This window comes from Oreochromis aureus, linkage group 18 (genome assembly GCF_013358895.1).
Source record: "Oreochromis aureus strain Israel breed Guangdong linkage group 18, ZZ_aureus, whole genome shotgun sequence".
Taxonomy (NCBI): domain Eukaryota; kingdom Metazoa; phylum Chordata; class Actinopteri; order Cichliformes; family Cichlidae; genus Oreochromis; species Oreochromis aureus.
This window is the reverse complement of record NC_052959.1, coordinates 16,354,976-16,375,705: the sequence shown is the minus strand read 5'-3', so window position 1 is coordinate 16,375,705 and position 20,730 is coordinate 16,354,976. Positions and strand designations below refer to the sequence as shown.

The following is a 20,730-nucleotide window of genomic DNA, read 5'->3' as shown; positions in this document are numbered from 1 at the left end:
GAAAAGCTGAACGTTTCGCTGTGTCCTCGCTCTGGATTTAGCATCCGCTCAACTTTACAACATCCTTTCTTTAATAGAGAAGAAAAACTGTCCCTTTAATACATTTTTAAAGAGTCTAGTTTTAATCACATGCTAACTGACCTCAACAGACACATGAAGCACTTCAGCATTCATTAATGACACCGTCATACAGGTGTGGGCTCAGCAGTGCAATATGTTTCACTTTCAAGCCATGGCACAGGAAGCAGGAGGCAACAACAGAGACATAGTCTGGCTGTCATCTCTTTACTTTGCCGGGCATCCTTGGGTGTTGTCCTTGTCACTACCTTGTTGCCTTATATGTGCATTTGCTTTGACAGGATTTTGAGTTTGGCACAAATGGTTTTGGTCCCTGGAGAGGCTGAGCTCAACAGAGAGCTGACAGTGTGCAGGCTGTCACAATATTTTCACGTTTTCTCTGTTTTATAGATGCTACTGCTACTATCACATAAACTCCTGCAAACACTACCCATGAGTTTTTGCCCTCATCACTGCACTTGTCATTCAGTGTCCAAGACTGAAGTATCACAGTGGCTGAATCCTATTATTCTGCAAGTCCCCCGACAATAACCTTGCTCGTTTAGCGTTAAATTCACGCCTCATATAGGATGCATTGTAGGGAGATTTGTGATTTATATAACTTTAGATGTAGAGCTGCAGGCTGGCTGGATTTAAGCTGACATTGAGAGAGACGGGATACGCCTTTTCACACTACACTGACGCATGGCGGCACATAGAAGACGAGACTCAGGTGTACATCTGCATCTAAAGGACAAAGGTCACTCTCTTGAGGATGAGATTGTTCAAACTTTGGACTGAGGAGATAGATGGTTCGAAAAAGGAGTAAAAGAGGGCAACTGTTCCACTGTGAACGCCCATCATTGAACAGAAGTAGCACCAGCTCTCAGCCACCTGCAATGCAGTCTTTAAATCCCTTCGCATGCGGTTCAACCCCTCTCACAACTTGCGTCAGGTGACCTCAATAGGTCACACGATAGGGTGGGGCAAAGTATTAGATTAATAGTAACTCACACGTCATAATGTAATGATGTGCATGATCAACGGTGGATCAACGACCACCTCCAAAGAGACTACCACCACTAGGGGTTAAATATCTGGGTGTCTCCGGAACCGCACAGGCGTCTGGGATGAAAAGTGAAAAGACCATTCACAAACTCAAATAAGTCCAGTCGCCTTCTTTTTTCAAGCTCTTAAGACCATTCACATTCACACCCAAACCTCAGATACACAAACTGCAGTACTTTTGGTTTAAGGCAGAATACCTGCAGTAGTAATACTGTCATCGGCATTGTCTGTACTTAGAATCTGGTGCTTTTTTACTGCAGATTTCTGCATACTAACATCGAAAGGTAAGCCGGTCAGCGTGTGCATGTTTCAGCACATTTCGGAATAAAATGCCTCCATTGCTACTTGTGTAGATTTGTTTGTTCAGAAGTGTGCCTCTTTGCCTCAATGATAGCTTTTCTGGCACCTAATAAAGTGGAAGTGAATGGAATAAACGTTATTTCCAAAGATGTGGAGGCAAAAATTTGCAAATGAATTGGCTACTTTTCAGTTGGTTAAGCTTTCTGCTTATTCATGGTGGTCATCTTCTTTGCTTTCAGTCTCTATGAAAGCATGTGGGTGTTTGTATTTGTATGTAAAATATCCAATTTGGCTCTGAAGACTAATGAAGAAAGAAGGAGCAAATAATTAAAAACCAAACTAGATTGTAATTTTCTTTTCTTTTTCTTCTTTTTTGTAATCAGAAGCTTCCGGAGATGTGGAGCAGTCTGATAATAAAAACTTTGAATGGATAAAGATTAAGCACTACTCATGCACATACTCCTAATTTGCTTTTGATAACTCCCCCCTGAATCTCTAGGATTCCTTTCTCAAACAAACAGAACAGCAGTGATATATAATTCATCCCACGCTGTATGCGTGAGTCATTATCATTTCCTTTTGGCCCCAACAAAGAGGCTATTTTACACCTGCGGCTTTTGTTTATTCGATGATTTGTAACTCCCTTATCCAAACGCATTGCTACTACTCCCTTCGTTACTGCCCTTGCTGCAGCGCTTTATCATCAGCAAATTTCTATAACAACTTGCCAAAATGCAACATTAACTTGGAACTTTTTTTTTTTGTCTCTTAATTTTACGACCCTCTTGTAAGTCATTGATGAGAACACATAAAGTTCACGAGGCTCGTAAGTCTGTTTTACGAAGACTGGATCAGCAGATGGGTTAATGCTTTGTAAATGCATGCTGACTCACCCCGCTCGTCTCTCTCTTTCTTTTATAGATGCTAGATGCCTCTGTGCTGCTCTTAATGAAGAGCTCTGCTATTTCCTCGTTGACGTTGTTTTCTTGCATTTTTGTTTTATTACTTGACTCATATCCACCTAACAGATCTCAACTTCTATACATGCATCTTTTTTTCCCCAATTAGAACAATCTTTAAAAGCCTCTGTGATAAAAGGGAAAATGCTTGCAATCTCTTTTCACATATCGGGTTAAGACACTGATGACAATGCTCCAGTTAGATGTGTCCAAGATACCTAAAAAGAACTGTAATAATGGCAAACTATGATTATGAATTATGCATTATTTTTGACTGCATAACTTGCAGGCTCAGAAATGGATGCGCAAAAAGCAGAAATCAAAACTCTTTTTGCTTCAATCAGAATTTTGTTTTGCACAGTGGTGCTTCGTTTGAATGCGTGACCTTCAGTCTACAGACTTTAACACTGGAAGGCTGTATTCATATTTTAACTGCTGAGTTTAATAGAGAAACACAAAGGATTTTAAGAGTATTTGGATATTCTTGGAGTTTGGAGGAAGTGCGTTTTTGAGATATTTCTTATGGTAATAATAAGAAAATATGTTTTGCAGCCCAGCTTCTCCCTTCATGCATTAACGTCATCATATCTGTTGTCTTTGATGCCGGCTTCATTTTTTATGAGGGGGAGAGGGGTGGGGGTCTTGCTGCCACCCACGTGCTGCTATGTACTGTAGGCTATAAATAACTGGAAAAACAATCTTTTTTATTATAGTTGTCCTGATTGCACTGCTGACAAATAAATCTACGTACAAAAAAATCTTGATCAAATTAATTATAAATGTATGATATAGAACCTCTTGGTTAAACTTTCACTGTACTTCTTCTCGTTTTCTGTATCTTTTTATTGCTCTTTTGTCCTGTAAGCACAGAGAGTCTAAGATATTGCCTTCTTCCTTTACAGACAGCATTGTCCAGGAAATATAAAAGTCTATAATGTAGCACCATCTGGTGTCTTTGTGTCTTTGTGGTGCAAGGTCCAGCACTTGCAGTAAGGACTCAGTAGTCTTGAGGCTAGACTATAAATTTAGTGTAATGTAACACTGAGAAAAATGCAGGAAAAAGCATCGCTGGGTGTCTTATAAATGGACCACTGAGATCTAGTGTGAGAACTCAATTAGCGTTGCATCGTGCGCTTCCATTATTGGCAACCTTAGTGCTGTAAAACTATTTCCCTCAATTTTCTCCAGGGTTGCAATTTTCTCCTGGAAGAGTCCAGTTTTAGTCGTCAAGGCAGTTACTTTTTGTCAGAAAGTGATCTGTAAAGATCTTCTTTTTTTCCTGTTTGGATTTTGGAGGCATTTTCTGAGAAGCTTGCTCCACGCTGCCCAGCAGTGTGTTGCAGAGACACGATAATCTTTTTTCCTCAGGAGAAATTCATGGGTTTAAAGTTTTGATGTGCAGCTAGCAGAGCGCTGTCAGCTGTTTAGGTTCACAAAAGCAAAATACTTTGGTTTGCTGTGTATGAAAAATACATTTAAAAATATATATACTTTATTAGGAAGACAGCTAAACAGAGTACACTGCAGAGTAATAGGTGAGGGTGGGAGACATGAAATACGCTCTGATTTGTATACTTTACCAGAGCAGACCTTTGAATTCTGTATAATAAAGCCAGGCTCTGATTCCTTTTTATGACATTGCACTGTGAAAAATTTAGGAATAAAATGTTCTATATATCATTTAACATTTGGATGTTAAATGAACAACCCCTTATATAAAAACCTTCAGAGCAGAGACTGGAATAAAACTGGATGGTTCAGCTTGAACTAAAGAGACGTTTCTTGTCATGGCCCTGTATCTGTGACCCTGTTTGTTTTGACCTTTAATTCTGGTTTATGTAATATTCTGAGTGTAAGATTCTGTTCCTAGTTTCTATACTTGTGATCCCTCTGTTTAATATTTGTATTCTTAGTTTTGTTATCCAGCCGTTAGGTTTCTGTCATCGGTTCTTCTCCTGTTTTCTCTGTCCTCTTGTGTCGAGTTTCCTGTGTTAGCTATAGGTGTCTCCCTGTGCAGTGAGTCGTGTCTCCATGTTTATTTGCCTTTGTTTCCCAGTCATGTCTCTATGTGTCTATCTGATTCCTCTCTGCTCTTGCCCTTGCTCTCTGTATATAGTCAGCCTGAGTCTCAGTGTGCGTCTCTTGTGCTTTCTGTCTTATTTTGTCAGTCCTTCATCCTGTCTGCATTATGTTCTCTTCTGGTTCCCCTGCCTCATTAGTCAGACTGTGTTCAGCTGTGTTCCCCGGGTGTTTCCTCTCTGCCCTGATTCCCTCTTCTGTATAAATGTCTGTGTCCCCCCCTCTGTCATTCTCACGATCTCCCTCATCCTCTGGCTGTGTGTTCCAGCCATTCAGTGTTTCATAGTTTTGTAATATCTGAGTTTCTTCCTAGTTTTAGTTTTGCATTTTGAATGCAGCACCAAAACTGTTGAGTTTTGGTGCTTAAAAAATAAGAGGTCAGCTTGCAAAAGCAAACACAAGTAAGAGGTAATAAACTAATACTATTTATAATATAGTCATTTCAAATTTAACTTGCTGCAGACGACTGCAGGGTATTAAACAAACACATTGTGAAAACTTTGAAAGTTTCCAGCTTTAAAAATGCTAAACACGTAATATATTTGTTTAAAAAAACCACCACAGGCTCAGTGTCAGGGAGTAATGTGAACCAAATGATGCTGCTGTCATAAGTTAACAAGTGAGTTTATTGGAGGGGTAGCCTTCTCAGAAAAACACTCAAGTATTGATGAGGGTCAAAGAATTAGGTCCAGAGGCTAAGGAATCATTCAAAGTTAATGTAATTTTTTTTTCTCCCTGTGTGTTTTAGTGTCTCCAACCAATTCCAGACAAGACAATAGTAGATTAATTGTTTCCCCCAGAAAGCCCTCTCTTGGTAAAAGACCAATAATGAATCTGATTAAAGACTTGAAGACTTGTTAATTACCACTCTTTAATGTCCAGACAGTGAAAAACTGCCTGTGCCTGCAGTCTGAAAACTTCGGTGCCTTTCATCACTCCGTATGGAGGCGTGTTTCCTCAGGACTGAATTGATGACCCTTAAGTACAGCAACGATCCGTGATGAACTGCTGCCCACACGGCATCTCTATCCTTAACCTGTGATTTGTGGCCGCTGCATGGCAGGCAGGAGCCGGGATGCGGACAGCAGTATTTACAGTAAGCGAGGCAGGTGTGCTGCCAGTTGGACAGCTGAAGGAGTCACGGCAGGCCGGAGGGCGATGGGGGCATGACTGATGATTGAGCCGGGCATGCTGGCAGCTGGCAGGTCAGCTGAGTGGAAACAGCTTGTTCCTAAATCGGCCGCCCTCATTGATTGATGGGGTTTTACTGGATAATGAGCAGATTAAAAAATACGGTTCAAAAAGTTTTGTTTTCATTGAAGTAGATGGTGGCAAACACTAATTTATTTTTTTAATATATTCCTGAAGTCCCCTTTAGACACTCCTCTCCCCTTTAGACAAGATACCCAAAATCAAGCCAATTTATTTGATTTGTTCAATATTTTCCTTTAGTTAAGGAGAACAGCTTATGCTTGATAAGAGACACCATGTCTTTATTTCTTCTCGTTTGGGACGCTGTAATTCTCCTCATCTCCATTAACTATAAGTAAATTACTTGCCTTCAGCTCCAGCTGTCTCAGGGATTTAAACACGCAGTTGGGAATCAGATCATACTATTCCCATTTGTGCATCATTACACTCAAAGTTCTACACTCGATTTAAAACTTTTGCTTTTAAGGCTTTTTATAATCACACAGAGTAAGATTGCTGATATATTGCTCTCTTGTGAGCCGCAGGCTGATATCTGCGCTCTCCCTGCTGTTCAAATCACTCAGGTCTTTACCTTAGGTGCCCGGGATTTTTCAGCCTGTCTTTGCTTTTGCATTTCCTAAGCCAAAACCAACTCAGTCTCTTTTGGGTTGCTGCTTAAAACTTCCAGAAGAATTTCCTTAAAATAAAAGGAAGCTCTCTATCTTATTTCGTTGTTATTTTTTTATGCTCCTCGTTGATTTTCATTATAATGACTCCTATAAATTCTTGTCTACAGTTTTTTGTTTTACAGTTAGTCGCTTTGTATATGTGCACACAAAAACTACATTATAATATTTCTGTTTTTCATGTGTTAACTAGATTTAGAAAGCCTTTGTTGTCTCAGAAGAGAAAAAAAGATTGTAACAGTAAACAGTTTAATATAGAAACAAGCCAACGCAAGCTCTGCAAATACCAGGCAGGCTGGAACACCGGCTGACATGTCATAGCAGGGCAGAGGTTGAAGATAAATGTCTTCTTTTTAGATAGGTTTTATCTAAAGTGCTTAAAAATATAGAATAAAATAGGACTTTATTGTCATTCTACATGTACACCAAAATTATTAAAGTATATTCTGTGTTTATGGCACACAAACAAATGCCTGCTCAGAACAAGCTCATTGTGGAGTTTCTGTTTCATTTATCATCCTGTGATTTTTAAAATCCCTGAATTGTCTCAGGAACAAAAAGTGGCGGGTATAGCTTTGCTGAGAGGTCTCTCCTATTAAGTCTAAAATAGGCTAAATACTTTTACTATATTCAGCACAAGTATACAAGTAAAAAGCTGCAACATGAGTGAGTTCTGGACGTGTGCACGAGCCACAAGCTGAAACATGTTTATCAGACAATAACGTTTTTCTTTATATTACAAGTTTTGATGGAAATTTTACATCTTGGCCATGCACGGTGAAGTCCACAGTGACATGCTTTGTCTTTCTATAATCCTCTTTTACAAGACAAACAGATCTCAAACTGTTATCTTTTGCATTTTATGTTCCTGTTATTATTGTATCCTGTGACCATGGTGCGTAGATAACTTATTCTTATTCTGTTATTATTCTTTGCAAAAAGCCCTGCAGCCTGCTGTTGCGCTCTGTATTGCAGTTTTACCCCTTTTCAAAGGCAATCAAAATCTCACAATGACAGCCTGTTTGTGTACATCAGTTTATTTCAAATTTCCACAACATTTTTTGAAAAAAGATTTTAATTAATTTTGCAACAGCAGTCTGCACGAAATAATAACCAAAAATTATCTTATCTACCTCCTGTGGTCACAGGATATAATCAGAACATTACATGTAAAAGTGTGCAGACAAGTGTAGTATCTTGTAATAGAAGATAGCATAAAGACAAAGCATGGTGTGATGGAGCCTTCGATTCAACCAGGACAGCTTAACATAGATGAGGAGCAGAATCCTAAAAATTTTCCATCATCGTGTACAGAAAATACGCTCACGCTGCAACTCGCTGAGATTCAAATGAAGGCTTTTTGATCTCAGCTGTAAAGTTTCAGGAGTTCATCTTGCACAGTTTCCATGTTATAATGTTGACAACACCTGAATACAGACAGATAGGCTGAGATACACCTGCCAAAACTCCCTTTGTGGAGGTTCCCGGTACTCTAAGAATCTCCAGGAGCACATTTTGTAGTGATGACAGGTGCAAGCTCTCTAGATGAAAACAATATCAGTTACAATATCAAGCTGGTAAAAATATGAGTATGAAACATTAGCAACACTATGGCAGCTAGAAAAAGTACATCAGCCTCTGAGTTTGCCCCTCTCTGACACACTTTACACTAAATGTTTAAATTTGCAGAGGCTGTGTTTTGTTGCAAAGCTGTTGTGTTGTATTGCGTTAGATTACGCAGATGTTCGTGTTATTGTGCGTGTCCCCTGTTCATCAACATAGTGCTGCTGTGCTTTCTTTGCGCTGGAACAAAAACCCCTTGGGGATGCATTTATGCAAACACATGGTGGATAATGGTTTTCTGCCTTTTTTTCTATGGCTGTGGCCTTTTCAGGCTTTCTGCTGTGCTGCTTGGCCTGCAGAGAGAGTTCAGCTGATAATGATCGGTTATCCAACAAAACTGCCCCGGCCTTTGTTAGGCGGCCTCATCTCTTGCTCTTCTTCCTGTTCTCTTTGGTCTTAAGTGACAGGCTGATGGCTGTGCTCATTGGCAGAGGTGGACAAGTGCTTTATTAACTCTCCAAAATCCCCTGCAACGTATTTCCTCACTCTCCAAACTACAGTTTTTTAATATAATAAGCACAATTTCTGTGAAAAAATCCTCAATATTGATTAGTCTTCAAGGTGTTGGACAAGTAGTGATCACTGGGGGGCACTAGCATGCAGTTGAAGGCTTTCACAGCGTTTATTGACTGTTAAATGAATGGCACTTTGTAGGTCTTGTGAAAAGAAAAGGAAAGCTCTGCCAGTAATTTAAGCAAAGATGCATTTACTGCTTGAAGCTTTTCGATGGTCTACTGTAGCAGCCTATATGAGTAACTGCTAAATGAGTTAAATATGAATGCATTTAATGTCAGTTAACTAATAGAAACTGACTAATAGGTGAGCCTTGTTTTTAAAAAAGAAACAGGGTCCGCTGGCGTGCTCTGACCCTAAATGGCTCCACTTTGTTTTGTTTCTCCAATTAAGCCTGATCCTGTGTTGTTTCATCGAATGTGTTGTGATCAATCGCCGTACCCCTCGCCGCGTTTGAGTCTCATCTCTTGTTTGTTAGAGCTCTGCTGGTCGAATAAGCACTCTGTGTTTAACGCTGTTTATCTTGTAAATTGTTTCCTGTTGCTTTTCGCGTCTGCTAAAAACTTTTAAAAATTTAGTGCAGCTAATTGTTAGGAAATTGCTTCCCCTTGCTCTTCCTCCTGATCTTTTCACTGAGCAGCTGTGGAAAGCCTGTGAGTGAAAACAGATAATAAAGGTAGGACAGAGACGGTCACACACTGAGGATTAAATCGTAAACAGGCTTTCCTCTCTGGTGTCAGTGGAGCTGTCCACAGCCGCGGTGCTGAAACCATTCTTGGCAGTGAGCTGGTTGTGCGGCTCCCTCGGGCCGTGTGAGGCGCTGTGCGATGACAGCAGGACCAAAATGCTGTGTTTGGTATTATCTGTGTTTAGTCCCATCATCCAGCCAGAAAGATATGAGCTTCATTTTGCAGCACTGTGAAACTTTATCATTGTGTTCAACCACTTTGTCTCTACACTTGCTTCTGCGTGTTTAATTTCTTCCATTTTCCCATCTTCACTTTGGGCAGGTAGCATTTTACATTCTCTAGAGCTGGTCCATTTATCTGCTTTAAATTTTTCTGTTGCTGCAGACTGGTTGGTTTTTACTGATACAGTAATGCACAGATCTGAGCTTACTCAAAAAAGAAAAACCTCACTGTGTAACAGATTTAAGTAAACATGACCAAGGAATTAATTTTGTTGATAAATACCATTCTTATTGGTGATCCCAGCTTATAGTCGAAACTCTCTTGAAATACACAGAGGAGTAAACTGTCACCAGCAGACAGATCTAAGATATCACAACAACATTCCCTTTAAGATGCTTTATATTTCAAGGTAAGGTAAAGACCTAATAACAGAGAAAATAACAGAGAAAAAAACCCAATAATCAAACAACCCCCTTTGAGCAAACACTTGGCGACAGTGGGAAGGAAAAACTCCCTTTAAACAGGAAAAAACCTCTCAAGAACCAGGCTCAGGGAGGGGCAGCCATCTGCCAAGACAGGATAAAAGACATACTGTGGAAGAGCACATGATATTAATAATAACTAATGATTAAATGCAGAGTGGCGTGTAAATGCATAGTGAGTGAAGAAGAAACGCTCAGTGTGCTCAGTGCCATCATTTGGCATGCAGAAATAATTATTTGTAAAGTATTAAACCTCATAGTTATTTCTGTTATGGTACCGCATACACAGCATGATTTTTAACAGTGAATATGACGATTCTCAGGGCCTAGGAATTTGGATTAAGTGAATCCTTAAAGATTTTAGTCCAAAGATCTGAAGAAATTCTCCAGCTGAGCATGAGACTCCTCCAAGTGTAATCAGTTCAACATAGTTTAGGTGTAGCCTGGGCTGATGTACTGTTGCATCTTTTTCCTGATCTCACAGGCAACACACAAATTCCCAAATTCCCAAATTTCCAAGTAAGTAAAACAGATCTAAGTGTAGAATATCCCTGAATGGTGTATTTCTGACTTGTAACCTAAGCAAAAACAATCAACAATAAGTGTTAATTCTATGATTTTATATGCTTTTTAAACTTTGCATGTTTACCTAGATCTTTAGAGTTTGCTCTTCTATTCTTGTTAATGTATTGATGCACAAATTGCAGAAAGATAATATTTCCTCGCTTGTAAACAAGCAATAATTAGCCCTTAGGGCTGCAACAAGACCGCTGCTGAAAACATTATTGCAACCACAGAATCTTTCCCTCATTCTTGTACGCATGCCTATCTGTGTCAGTGACTCACATCACGGACTTTTTTTTTTGGTGTGTGTTTCTCTTTTTCTGGGATTGTTCAGTTCCTTTCCCTCCAGCAGATGATTGGTTCAAAAGGCCAAGAGGCCTGTAGAGACTGTGCATGACTTCAGAAGAAACTGTCTCTCCAGCACGAGAGCGCCCTACGTGCGCGTGTGTGTTTTCATGTGTGCAGCACAAATAGGCAGACAAGCTGTGCTAACAAGAATGTGGATTGTGTGTGCTCGCAGAGATGTGGCGCACGGTGAGAAAGTTACAGTATAAACAATGTTTTGTCAGGAACCGAGACTATTTCTGCTCGATGTGGGAGGACGATATAACACTGCTTCTCAAGAGCGAGGCCAGCAGCAAGCCTTTGTTTTATTGGCAGACAGTACAGCAGCGGTGGCAGTACACTGGAGCGAATATGATTTTTATGGCTATAGACGCTCTATGCAAATCTATTCCCTAAACTGCGATGTAGATAGCATTAACAGCCATGAGTGTATTCAGGCTTTAGTAAGATAGGAGCACCAATCCCATCTGAAAAGAGTCCATGCTTATAACTGAAAGTATTTTGTTCTTCTCGCATTGATTCTTGTTTCCATTTCCTGTATAATGGACTTGCCAGTAATAATGAGTGCCCACAGTGATGTGATACAAACTGACAGTTCTCCATATTATCAGTTGCTGCAAGCTCAGAGCTGAGCGGAGAGGAGTCTGGTAAGACTAAATATAGGCCCAGGTGGAAGGACAAAACCTTGAGCTCCCCTCTAGATTGTGCAAGGGAAGAAAAGGAGCAATGCGGTGTTTTTGTGTGTTTTTATTATCTAATACATTTCCTTATACTGATAAATCTGCAGTCAACCGGATTCACAAAGGGGTTATATATAAAATACAGAAACGGGGGGGTTATGTTATTGATGTCCTCATTTTAATAAATCTACCCCTTTTTGGTCACTTAAAATATCTTTATATACACACACACACACACACACACACATATATATATATATATATATATATATATATATATATATATATATATATATATATATATATATATATATATATATATATATATATATGTATATGTATAATATAAAATATATTTATTTATATTTATATACCTTGTGGTATGTGACTTTTGCCATGATGCCAGGTCTCTTGAAATGAGATTTTAAATCTCAATGAGATTTTTACCTGAATAAATAAAGGACTAATAAATATTTGTTGCAATTTCTGCTGCCCTCTTGACCCGATCTCTCTTGGAAAATGTCATTGAGAGTTTTACATGCATAAATAAAAGATATATCAAACTGATTGCAGCTTCTACCTCTGACAGAAATGTTCTTTCTGTCTTAAAATGACTTGATATCATTCACGAGAGATATTTTTGACACGTTTCAGTGATTATAATCCAATGAGTCATTTACATCCGGTTAAATTATTTGTTGGCAAATACCGGAAATCACTTTTTGGCACAGCAGCTGGTTGCTTCCGTCTCCACTGCAGAGAGGTCCAGCCTGGTGGTACTAAGTTCTGCAAAGAAGTCAATTTGACCTTTTTGGTCTTCATTTTCGTTAAACTTAGAACCTGAAACTTCCTCTAAATTGACAATTTCTTCAAATAGGAGACCCCCAAGTAGCGCCGAACCACGAATAATTAACTGAAAAGAATCATGTAGGTTTGCGTTTTTGTTTTTTTTTAAGCACATCCAGCTGTCGTGGATGACACCACTCCCGCTCCGAGGTAAACCGAACCTCCCACATGGCAGCGGTCCACAGACTTCTGCACGTCAGCTCCTGAACTTTGCGCCTTCTGCACCCACGATGTCTCTGCGTTATTCTAGCAAATCACTCGTGGATAGCCTCGAACACTTTACGCGCATTCTCCCCCTCTCTCTCTCTCTCTCCCTCTGCCTCTCTCTCTCTCTCTCTCGGTGTGCTCCCCCTCTTTTCTCCGCTTCATTTTTTCTGCACCTGTCAGCAGCGGACGTGTGCGCGGCTCTTCTCTCCCGTTTTTCTTCTTGATTTGGCGTCATGACTTCGGCAAAAGACGCAGCTAATGGGCCGGGGAAAGTGGCTCAGCATCAGCAGCAGGATCAGGTAGGTCTTCAGGGGAGCTGACTCCTAATTGTTCCGCTCCTTATCTCTCGGAAGCAGCGGAGGCGCAAACAGTTTTTTTTTCTTCACGAAAATTAAAGAAACATATTCGAAACAGCCTGGCTTTCTATTAGATTGCATGTTATCTGTCTGCGTGTATGTGTGTTTCTGTGTGTTTGACTCGTGAATCAGCAGCTGGAAAAGCTTTTGAGTGCTGCAGTTTGAATGTATGCTGCCTCCTTCTAAACTTCTGCCTAAATATTGAATGAGCTCCTATTGAAACCTCAGCCCACAGGTGTAGCTTCTATAATGGAACCTGTTGGTGTCCTGTTTTCATTAACAGTGTGACAGCTTCTGGTGACAGCACACAGTTTTTAGGAATGTTTGGTTGTGTTTGTGTGTGTGTCTGTAGAGGGGGGTGTTCAGTTGACAAAATCATGCATTTTGCATGTGAGCAACTGTGTGTGCCGGAGAAAAAAAGGGAAAGAAACGGAGTGTGAGAGAGTGGGCGTTAATTGCTCTGTGTTCTGTTAACTAATTCAGTTTAAATTGTGCTCAGTATGAGGCTATAGGGAACACTGTGAGGTGATGTAATGGCATACACACACACACACACACACACACACACACACACACACAGACGCTACTTGTGCGTTTACATAACTGAGCTTCTGGCATTGATGGCATAATTTAGGTTGAAAAGTGCTTCACCAAAAGCAGCTCGTTTGGCGTATGGAGCAGAAACATGTCAACAATAAAACTAGTTGCATAACAGCTGTTCATTGTTTTTTTGGCTCAAATGCTGCACTGAATACACAAGACTCATAATAAAGGTTAATTTCACTGAGGTGATGAGGGTTATTCACTGTGACTGCTGATTGGTCAGCACGTAATGAAGTGTGGCATCTGTAAAAGTGGAACTCATCTGACTGCTTCCTGTGCCTCAACTTGCATGAAGTTTTCTTTCTCGTCTCTCCAGTGCAGTCACAGCACCTTTGAATATTTTAGTTGTAAAGTGTTTATTTTTGCGTCGCATTCATACATTTATAAAAGCGGGACTGCGGAGTCGACAGCGGTACAGCAGATCTTTAACCGTGTTCAGATCAATTTTTGTTTTAAAGAAGAAAGAGACAGAGAGAGTGTGTGAGCTCTTTTGAAGGTTGAGAGGAAGTCGGGCGTCAGACTTGAAAAAAGGCGAGCTCAGAAAGCGAAAGGCACATGGGCTCATCTGCACATCACTGCAACTCACATAATGCACAGCTATCACACGCACAAGCAGCAAACGTTTCACCTTTGTTGAAGAAAGGAGCGGTACATCTTTGTTCCCAGCCAGCGATTTCTATATGTGACCGGCCTCAACTTCCTTTGTTTTACTGTGCAAAACACTTTGCACGAAACAACAGCAGGCAGCATACTTCCTGCTTGGATGGGAAGCTTGGAAAATATAACGCTGACTGTGTAGCTCCAACAGTGACCTTGCTCGTTGGAAATATCAGCTTCAAATGCGAATGCCCGCCTGTGTGTCTGCTCTTTAATGGTGCGGAGACAGAGGCAGAGAGATAAAGATATCATAGCAGAGGAAGTAGCGTGCAGGGAGCAAACACATCTGAGATTTGAACACTGTCTGTAATGCAGGCTGTGCACTTCATCCATGCAGCCTTAATAAAATTTGTATAGGGGAATGAATAGGTGGAAACTTTTTCTCTCTTTTAAAAAAACAAAAACAAAAAACCAAAAGCTGCCTTCATTAGGAAAGTCATTACACGCTCAGGAAATGTACCTACATGCTCTTTATCTGACACGCCATGATTATTGCTCTCTTTTGTTGAGCACCACTGCAACTCTCTCGCATTGTTGATTATCGTGATGGTTTGAAGGCGCCGCACAATTTTGCCACTGCACCACATTTTTTTTTGTTTCATGTCTCCTCCATTACTGTACTTGCTGTTTTTTAGTGTTATTGGTTATTGTCTTGTTCAAGGTAGCAGGGCTGTCATTTAAATCACAAGTACCCATCCAGACAGGGGGGGGGGGGAATCAAAGGTGATGTGCAGTGGAAAAAAGAGAACCTGTTACCAGGTGAATTAAATGGGTACACAAGCATCATTAAATGAAATTTCAATGCTGCAGATGTTTTTTTTCCTGATCCCTTATCATATTAGGTCCTTATTTTTCTGCAGGTAATTATTCTGAAAGAAGACGAGCTGTCCTCTTTTTCCTCTTAACTGAAAATGGATTTAATTTTTAAGAGCATTTTTAAAGAGAAAACATTCCATTTGAAAAAGGGGGATTTTTAAAACAGCAAGGGGCACTTCCAGCTGATCTATTCTCCAGTGATTCCGCTTCAGTCACGTCGTTGTGTGCTACAGTCCTTCTGATGATTGAAAGATAGCCGAGCCAGTTTTGTTCAGAGGCAGGCAGCGATTTGTGTCCTCTCAAAAAACCCATCTTAACCTCCATCTTCCCCTCGTCCCTAGTGGATAGAGTCAGGGAGTTTTAATGCTATGTCATTTTTACTTTTCTCATCTCCTCCCCAGTTTCTGTTATCCATTCCTACAAAAACAAATGAAGAGGCACACGCAGACGAGAATATACTTTTTTATATCTCTGCTTTTGTTTTGTTTTTTCTGTGCGCCTGAAAACAACGCCCATTTCCCACTTTGTCCCGAAGCTTCTTCTTATCGTTGAGGCGTACAGAAATTATTTATCCTTTGCAGGCTGGATTTCCTCCCCATCTGTCTTGTGGATTTTTTTCCAGACTATTAATATGAAGATGGGTCACCCAGGAAATCAGTGCACCTTCAATCATAGCAACACTGTAAGCCTCTATACTTTGATGGAGTTTTTAGTTCTGGGGAAACATTAAAGTTTCCCGCTCACTCTCAACCGGTCACCCAGGCCACCTCTCCCTGAGCCTGGTTCTGCTGGATGTTTCTTCCTGTTAAAAAGGAGGGTTTTTTCTCCCCACTGTCGCCAAGTGTTTGTTCATAAGGGGTCCGATGATTGTTGGTGTTTTCTCTGTAATGTTGTATTATCTTACAATAAAAGTGCCTTGAGGCAACTGTTGTTGTGATTTAGTGCTATATTAAAATTGAAATGAATCATTGTCTGCAATCATTTTTCAATATTTGGCTCATTTCTGGGATCTCTAGTGTGCATGTAGTGAGGAAGAAGCTGACAGTGTAGCAACAAGGTCTTTATAAAGGCCACAGAAGGCTTCAGTGATTTCAAGTAAATCAAAAGCAGCAAAATGAGGAGAAGCAAGACTGCAAAGCAGCTAAAGCAGCTTAGGCCTGAGTAGCACTGGTTTAGGCACCTGTCGATGACCGGATGGCAAATGGTTGGTGGTAAACTAAACACTGAGTGGTAGTGTGAAAAAGTGTGACGCAAATCAGAAACGGAGACAGCTTTCAAAATTCAAAATTGGGCTATTTGAGCTGTTTTGGTTGCAGTGCTAAAGCACAACTTTTACTTTGAAGGGGAACTGTCTGTGTTTCCAGTTTGTGTTGCACTTTTCACAGTTTCTCTGCCACTTGCTGAGTAGTGAGGCTATGTCCACACTAGCCCGGATAGATTTGAAAATGGCGTTTTCGTTTGAAAACGCTCCGCATCCACACCAGCGTTTTCAGTCGCATCCACATTGAAATGGCCGAAAACGCTTACGTTCCAGTACTGCGCATGCGTGAAACGCAAGAAGATTCGACCTGCCTCATTTCTGTCTGCCGCTTATTTACTTTCAGGCTCTTTGAAACGTTGCGGCAAAATGTTGAGGAAAAGCACCAACTTTTTAAATGGACTAACAATGAGGTGGAGTTGTTGCTGCGAGTAACACAAAAGTACAAAGTTGCAAAAGCGAGTGAGAGTTAAAGAATTTGAAGAAAAGCTATCTGGAGCATGTACAAACTGATATTAATCTTTAACAGGGCTGTCAAAATTGAGAGCAAACAAAACAACTGCTGTATAATGCCCTCCGCTATCTTAGTTTAATTGGTCACATGACTGCATATGACTAACATGCGTCATCGTTTTAGAAAGTCTCCGTTTTCGCTGTCCACACTGCGACGCGAAAGCACCGTTTTCAAATGTATGTGTTTTCGAGAGCGTTTTCAAAACGCTGCGTTTTCCATGAGCGAAAACACTGTCTCAGTGTGGACGGGAGGCCAAAACGGAGAGAAAACGATGCGTTTTCAAACGAAAATGCATTAGTGTGGACGTAGCCTCAGGCTACGTAGGTAAATAGTGTCTTCCGTGCAGACTACTGGTGATCGCAGCAATCTGCTACCAGTTTCACGACTGCGTCCAACTTCCAACAACTTCCAGTTACAAAGGAGCAACTTTTCCTTTGTGACTGGTGGTTACCAAATGATCTTTGGCTGGTCTCTAGGCCAGTGTGACTGGGGTCTGAAATAACACACCCTAGGATGTGTAGAAGGCCTGATGTGGGGTCTGCCAGGACTGTAGGATGAACTTGACTTTGTGGCCTCCCTTCACATTTACCTGTCACATTCATCGATGGTGAAGTTTCATGCTACTCAGACTCATTTCTGTTTTCACAAGAAAAAAAAATCCACCTGCAGTTTAAAAGCTGGAGAGAGAACAACTGCCCAAATGAGCAGAATAAGGAAGAAAACATGTTGTTCTCATGCCAAAATACAAGAAACAGAAATGCTGGAACCTTATTTTTAAATTGTTTGGCACACTTTGCACTTTTTATGTAATTTTTGCTGGATCTCTGCAACAGTTTTGATTGTCAAGTAGAGACGACTTCTCTGTGATGTTGCTGTTTAGTGCCTACTGTAAGCTGTAGATGAGTCAATGGATACTTAATTTGCTTTTTGGGGGGTTTAACTTGGGGTATAGTTGCACAGCATTTCATCTCAGAACATGTATGTGTGTTTTTAAGCCATGTTTCTGACTTTGTGTGCAAGATAAAGAGTCTTAAAGATAAGAATCGCTTGTCTTGACTGCCACTCATAATAAGATGACTGCGGCCCTTACGTGACTTCTAAATGAGTGGCTGGGTGTAATATAATTTAAGATGGTCAACATCGACAGTGCTGTTGCCTGCAAAGACTGAAGTGTCTAGACCACGGAAGAATAAAAGTACCTCATCAGTTACTGAATAATTTATCCCCAGGTGAACACAGATAATGGCATAAAAGCCAGCAGCATAAATCATTTAATATAGTTTTGACTTGTTGTGAAAGAACCACTCAGTGCACTTGTCTTCTTCTCACTTACCACTCCAGTATATCAATGGTGTCGCTAATACTACTGCCATGCCATCTCGACTTCAACCACTGCCACTTACAGAAAATAAGTAGGTCAAAAGTTTTTGGTTCAGAGCTGCACAGGTCCAAGTTTGTATAGTAAGAATGGCTCAAATGATCTTTTCCTTTATCTCTATAAGGACATTTAACCTTTTTATGTTGTTTTTTTCGGTAATTTTATGGTTTGTTATACCCTCCCACCGCTTTTGAGTTACACTGCAGCTGCACCCAGCTGTACACCATCAGCTCATCAGCACCAAATGGCAGAAAGACAAAGTTAGCACTAAGATGGTGAACATTAATCAGCGAAGCAGCCAGGGACGTTTGCTGAAAACATTCTCTGGGGATTGGAGCGCCTTGCGAGCTGAGGGTCATCTTACAGATGGAGATGTTTGCTAAGTTTTTGCAGCTCTGCTACAGTGGCTTAGTCATATTATTAGATTCTCATCAGTGAAGAAGCACGTACGCTAAAGCTGTCTGGAAATCTGAAAAGAGAATAAGGTGCAGCAGAGCTTGTCAGTTTAACCAGCCAAGTTTCTTTATTCGTCTGTAGTGCTGACAAAAGGCAATGGAAACGATACAAAAGTTTTAACATGTTAAATTGTGGCTGCGAGAGAAACGACCCAAAGACTTTGCTGCAAAGAATTTTCCTAACACAGATGTAACGTAGCCCTACTTATCATTAATCTCACATCTAAGGACCAATTTATTACAATTCAAAAGCTTTTCCAGTTGCTAGTAATTAATTTGACCTTAATTTTTTGACTGCGCGGGCCTGTTTCACACCAGGACTCTAATCAGCTCTGTTGTCTTTATAAACATCAAATAATAAAGAAAGCCAAAGGCGGCTGTGGTTAAAAACAAAGTTAAATTAGGAGAATTTTCCATGTTTTCACTGTTTTGGATCACAAAGTCACGCACAAACAGAGAGATGTTTTCAGGGTATTCCGGCCCAAGACTCTTGCTTCACTCCTTTTCTATACAGTAACTTTACTCTCAATGTACGTTCATGCTTCCTTTTTACTTTAATTCACCTACTTTGATTATCTGTGTTATATAGAATAGCTCCCACAGTTTGATTCTCATGAGTAGGATTGTCACAAGGCCAGAATTTCAAACTGATACCGATAACCATACTGGTTGGTGCAAATGAATTTGGCTACAGCCCTGTTTATTTCCTTTGCTTCTGGTGACTTGGCACCATATTTTTGTTGCTGATCAAATAGAGTTGTTAATTTTGGCTGCTGCTGTCTGTCTACTTGTGGGTAGACTTTTGTCAGCTTCAATCTGGGGCTTTAGGAGAACAGTTTAGACACAAATAATTGTGGTATGCTGTTAAGTTAACGCGGTTTATTGACGTTACAGACTGATTAATACTTCAGTACTGCTGTTGAAACAGGAGCTTTATTGATGAGGACAGGCATTTTGGTTTTTTAAGATGCTTCAGCAAGTTTTTCGTGCTACTGTTCAGCTGGCAGCGAGGGGAAGAGCACGCTGTGTGAAGTTTTGTCAGCTGGAGGAGGCAAAGATGCCACTGTTGGTATTAATACTGTTGCAAATGAGTATCTAGTCTGATTATATGATTGTAATTTTTTGCAACTTCCTACTCTACCTCAAAACTGCTATCATGTTTTCAGAGGCACAAAAAGTATAAGTACTCTGGTTATCTTTGGCCATGACTGAGCGTGCTTCTTCTTAATGTTTTAATTACGTGTGCTGACTTATGTGCCCCGGTTCTAAAGACTAAAGAAGTGGCCTAACTCCTGTTCTCTCATCACATCCACAACCAGGTTACTGTGTGTCATCTAAACAGCCTGTTGTTTTCCTTTGTTTCAGTTGAGTTGCAGTTCAAAAAGGACAAAGGCTGGACGGGCACATCGAGGCTGGTGCCCTACTATTCATGAGCCAAAAGCCAGCTGGCATGAATTCTTAATCTCACTCATGAATGCCCATGATTTATTGATGCTGTTCCAGAGGAAAAGTTTCCCCCTATGTCCAAAGGCTACTGCTTCACTCTGAAGTTTTACTGTCCCGAGACAGCGAGGACATTACACTGAAGGGATACATCGAGTTTCAAACATCTATATCCCCTCGTTTCCTTTTCTTTCCCTAAATCCTAGGTTAATTTCTCAAGCCCCTTGTTTCCCACATGGCAGTCAGCGGTAATATTAGTCCCCGCTGTACTGTACCAGCGAGCACCATCTTCACTGCAAATCTGACTCAAACGGCTCTCTTGGTTCCCTTGGAAACCAGGTGCTCAAAGATCAGGAAAGATCCATTTCACACTTCAGCAGCGAGCAGAGAGACAAAGAGATGCTTAGACAAAAGGAAAGTGGGAGGGAGAGAGGATTAGAGAGAGAGAGAGCGGTAGGGGGGTAAAGGGAGCTTGACCTTAAAAGATGCCTTCTTTTTACAGCCCCTTTGTCTCGAAACAGAATGGAAATAGCAACAAATAGATCAGGAAAAATTCTTGTTGCTTCCTCTCTCTTGGGGTTTTCTGTCTTTTTAGAGATGCCAGTATGGGGATGGGTTTATTTAGATGTGTGTCTGTAGAGAAGAGGGTGAAAATGGCTGCAGTTCTAATTTATTGATGCAGCTTTTATTGTTATCAGGTGTAAGGCATGCATGCGTGCTCTTCACACACAGACTAACA

General features: G+C 40.6%; 1 protein-coding gene across 4 annotated transcripts in view; it reads left to right on the top strand.

Moving 5' to 3' along the window:
- LOC116316988 (dipeptidyl aminopeptidase-like protein 6) overlaps positions 1-20,730 on the top strand; it is a 94,482-nt gene that overhangs the window by 32,629 nt on the left and 41,123 nt on the right. The window contains exon 1 of one of the 4 annotated variants that reach the window (XM_031735646.2): positions 12,341-12,810. The exons of the other annotated variants lie outside the window; for them this stretch is intronic. Coding sequence (XP_031591506.2) covers positions 12,745-12,810 — 66 coding nt within the window. The 5' untranslated portion in view covers positions 12,341-12,744. Of the gene's footprint in view, positions 1-12,340; positions 12,811-20,730 lie in introns of those variants that run through there. 4 annotated transcript variants of the gene reach the window in all.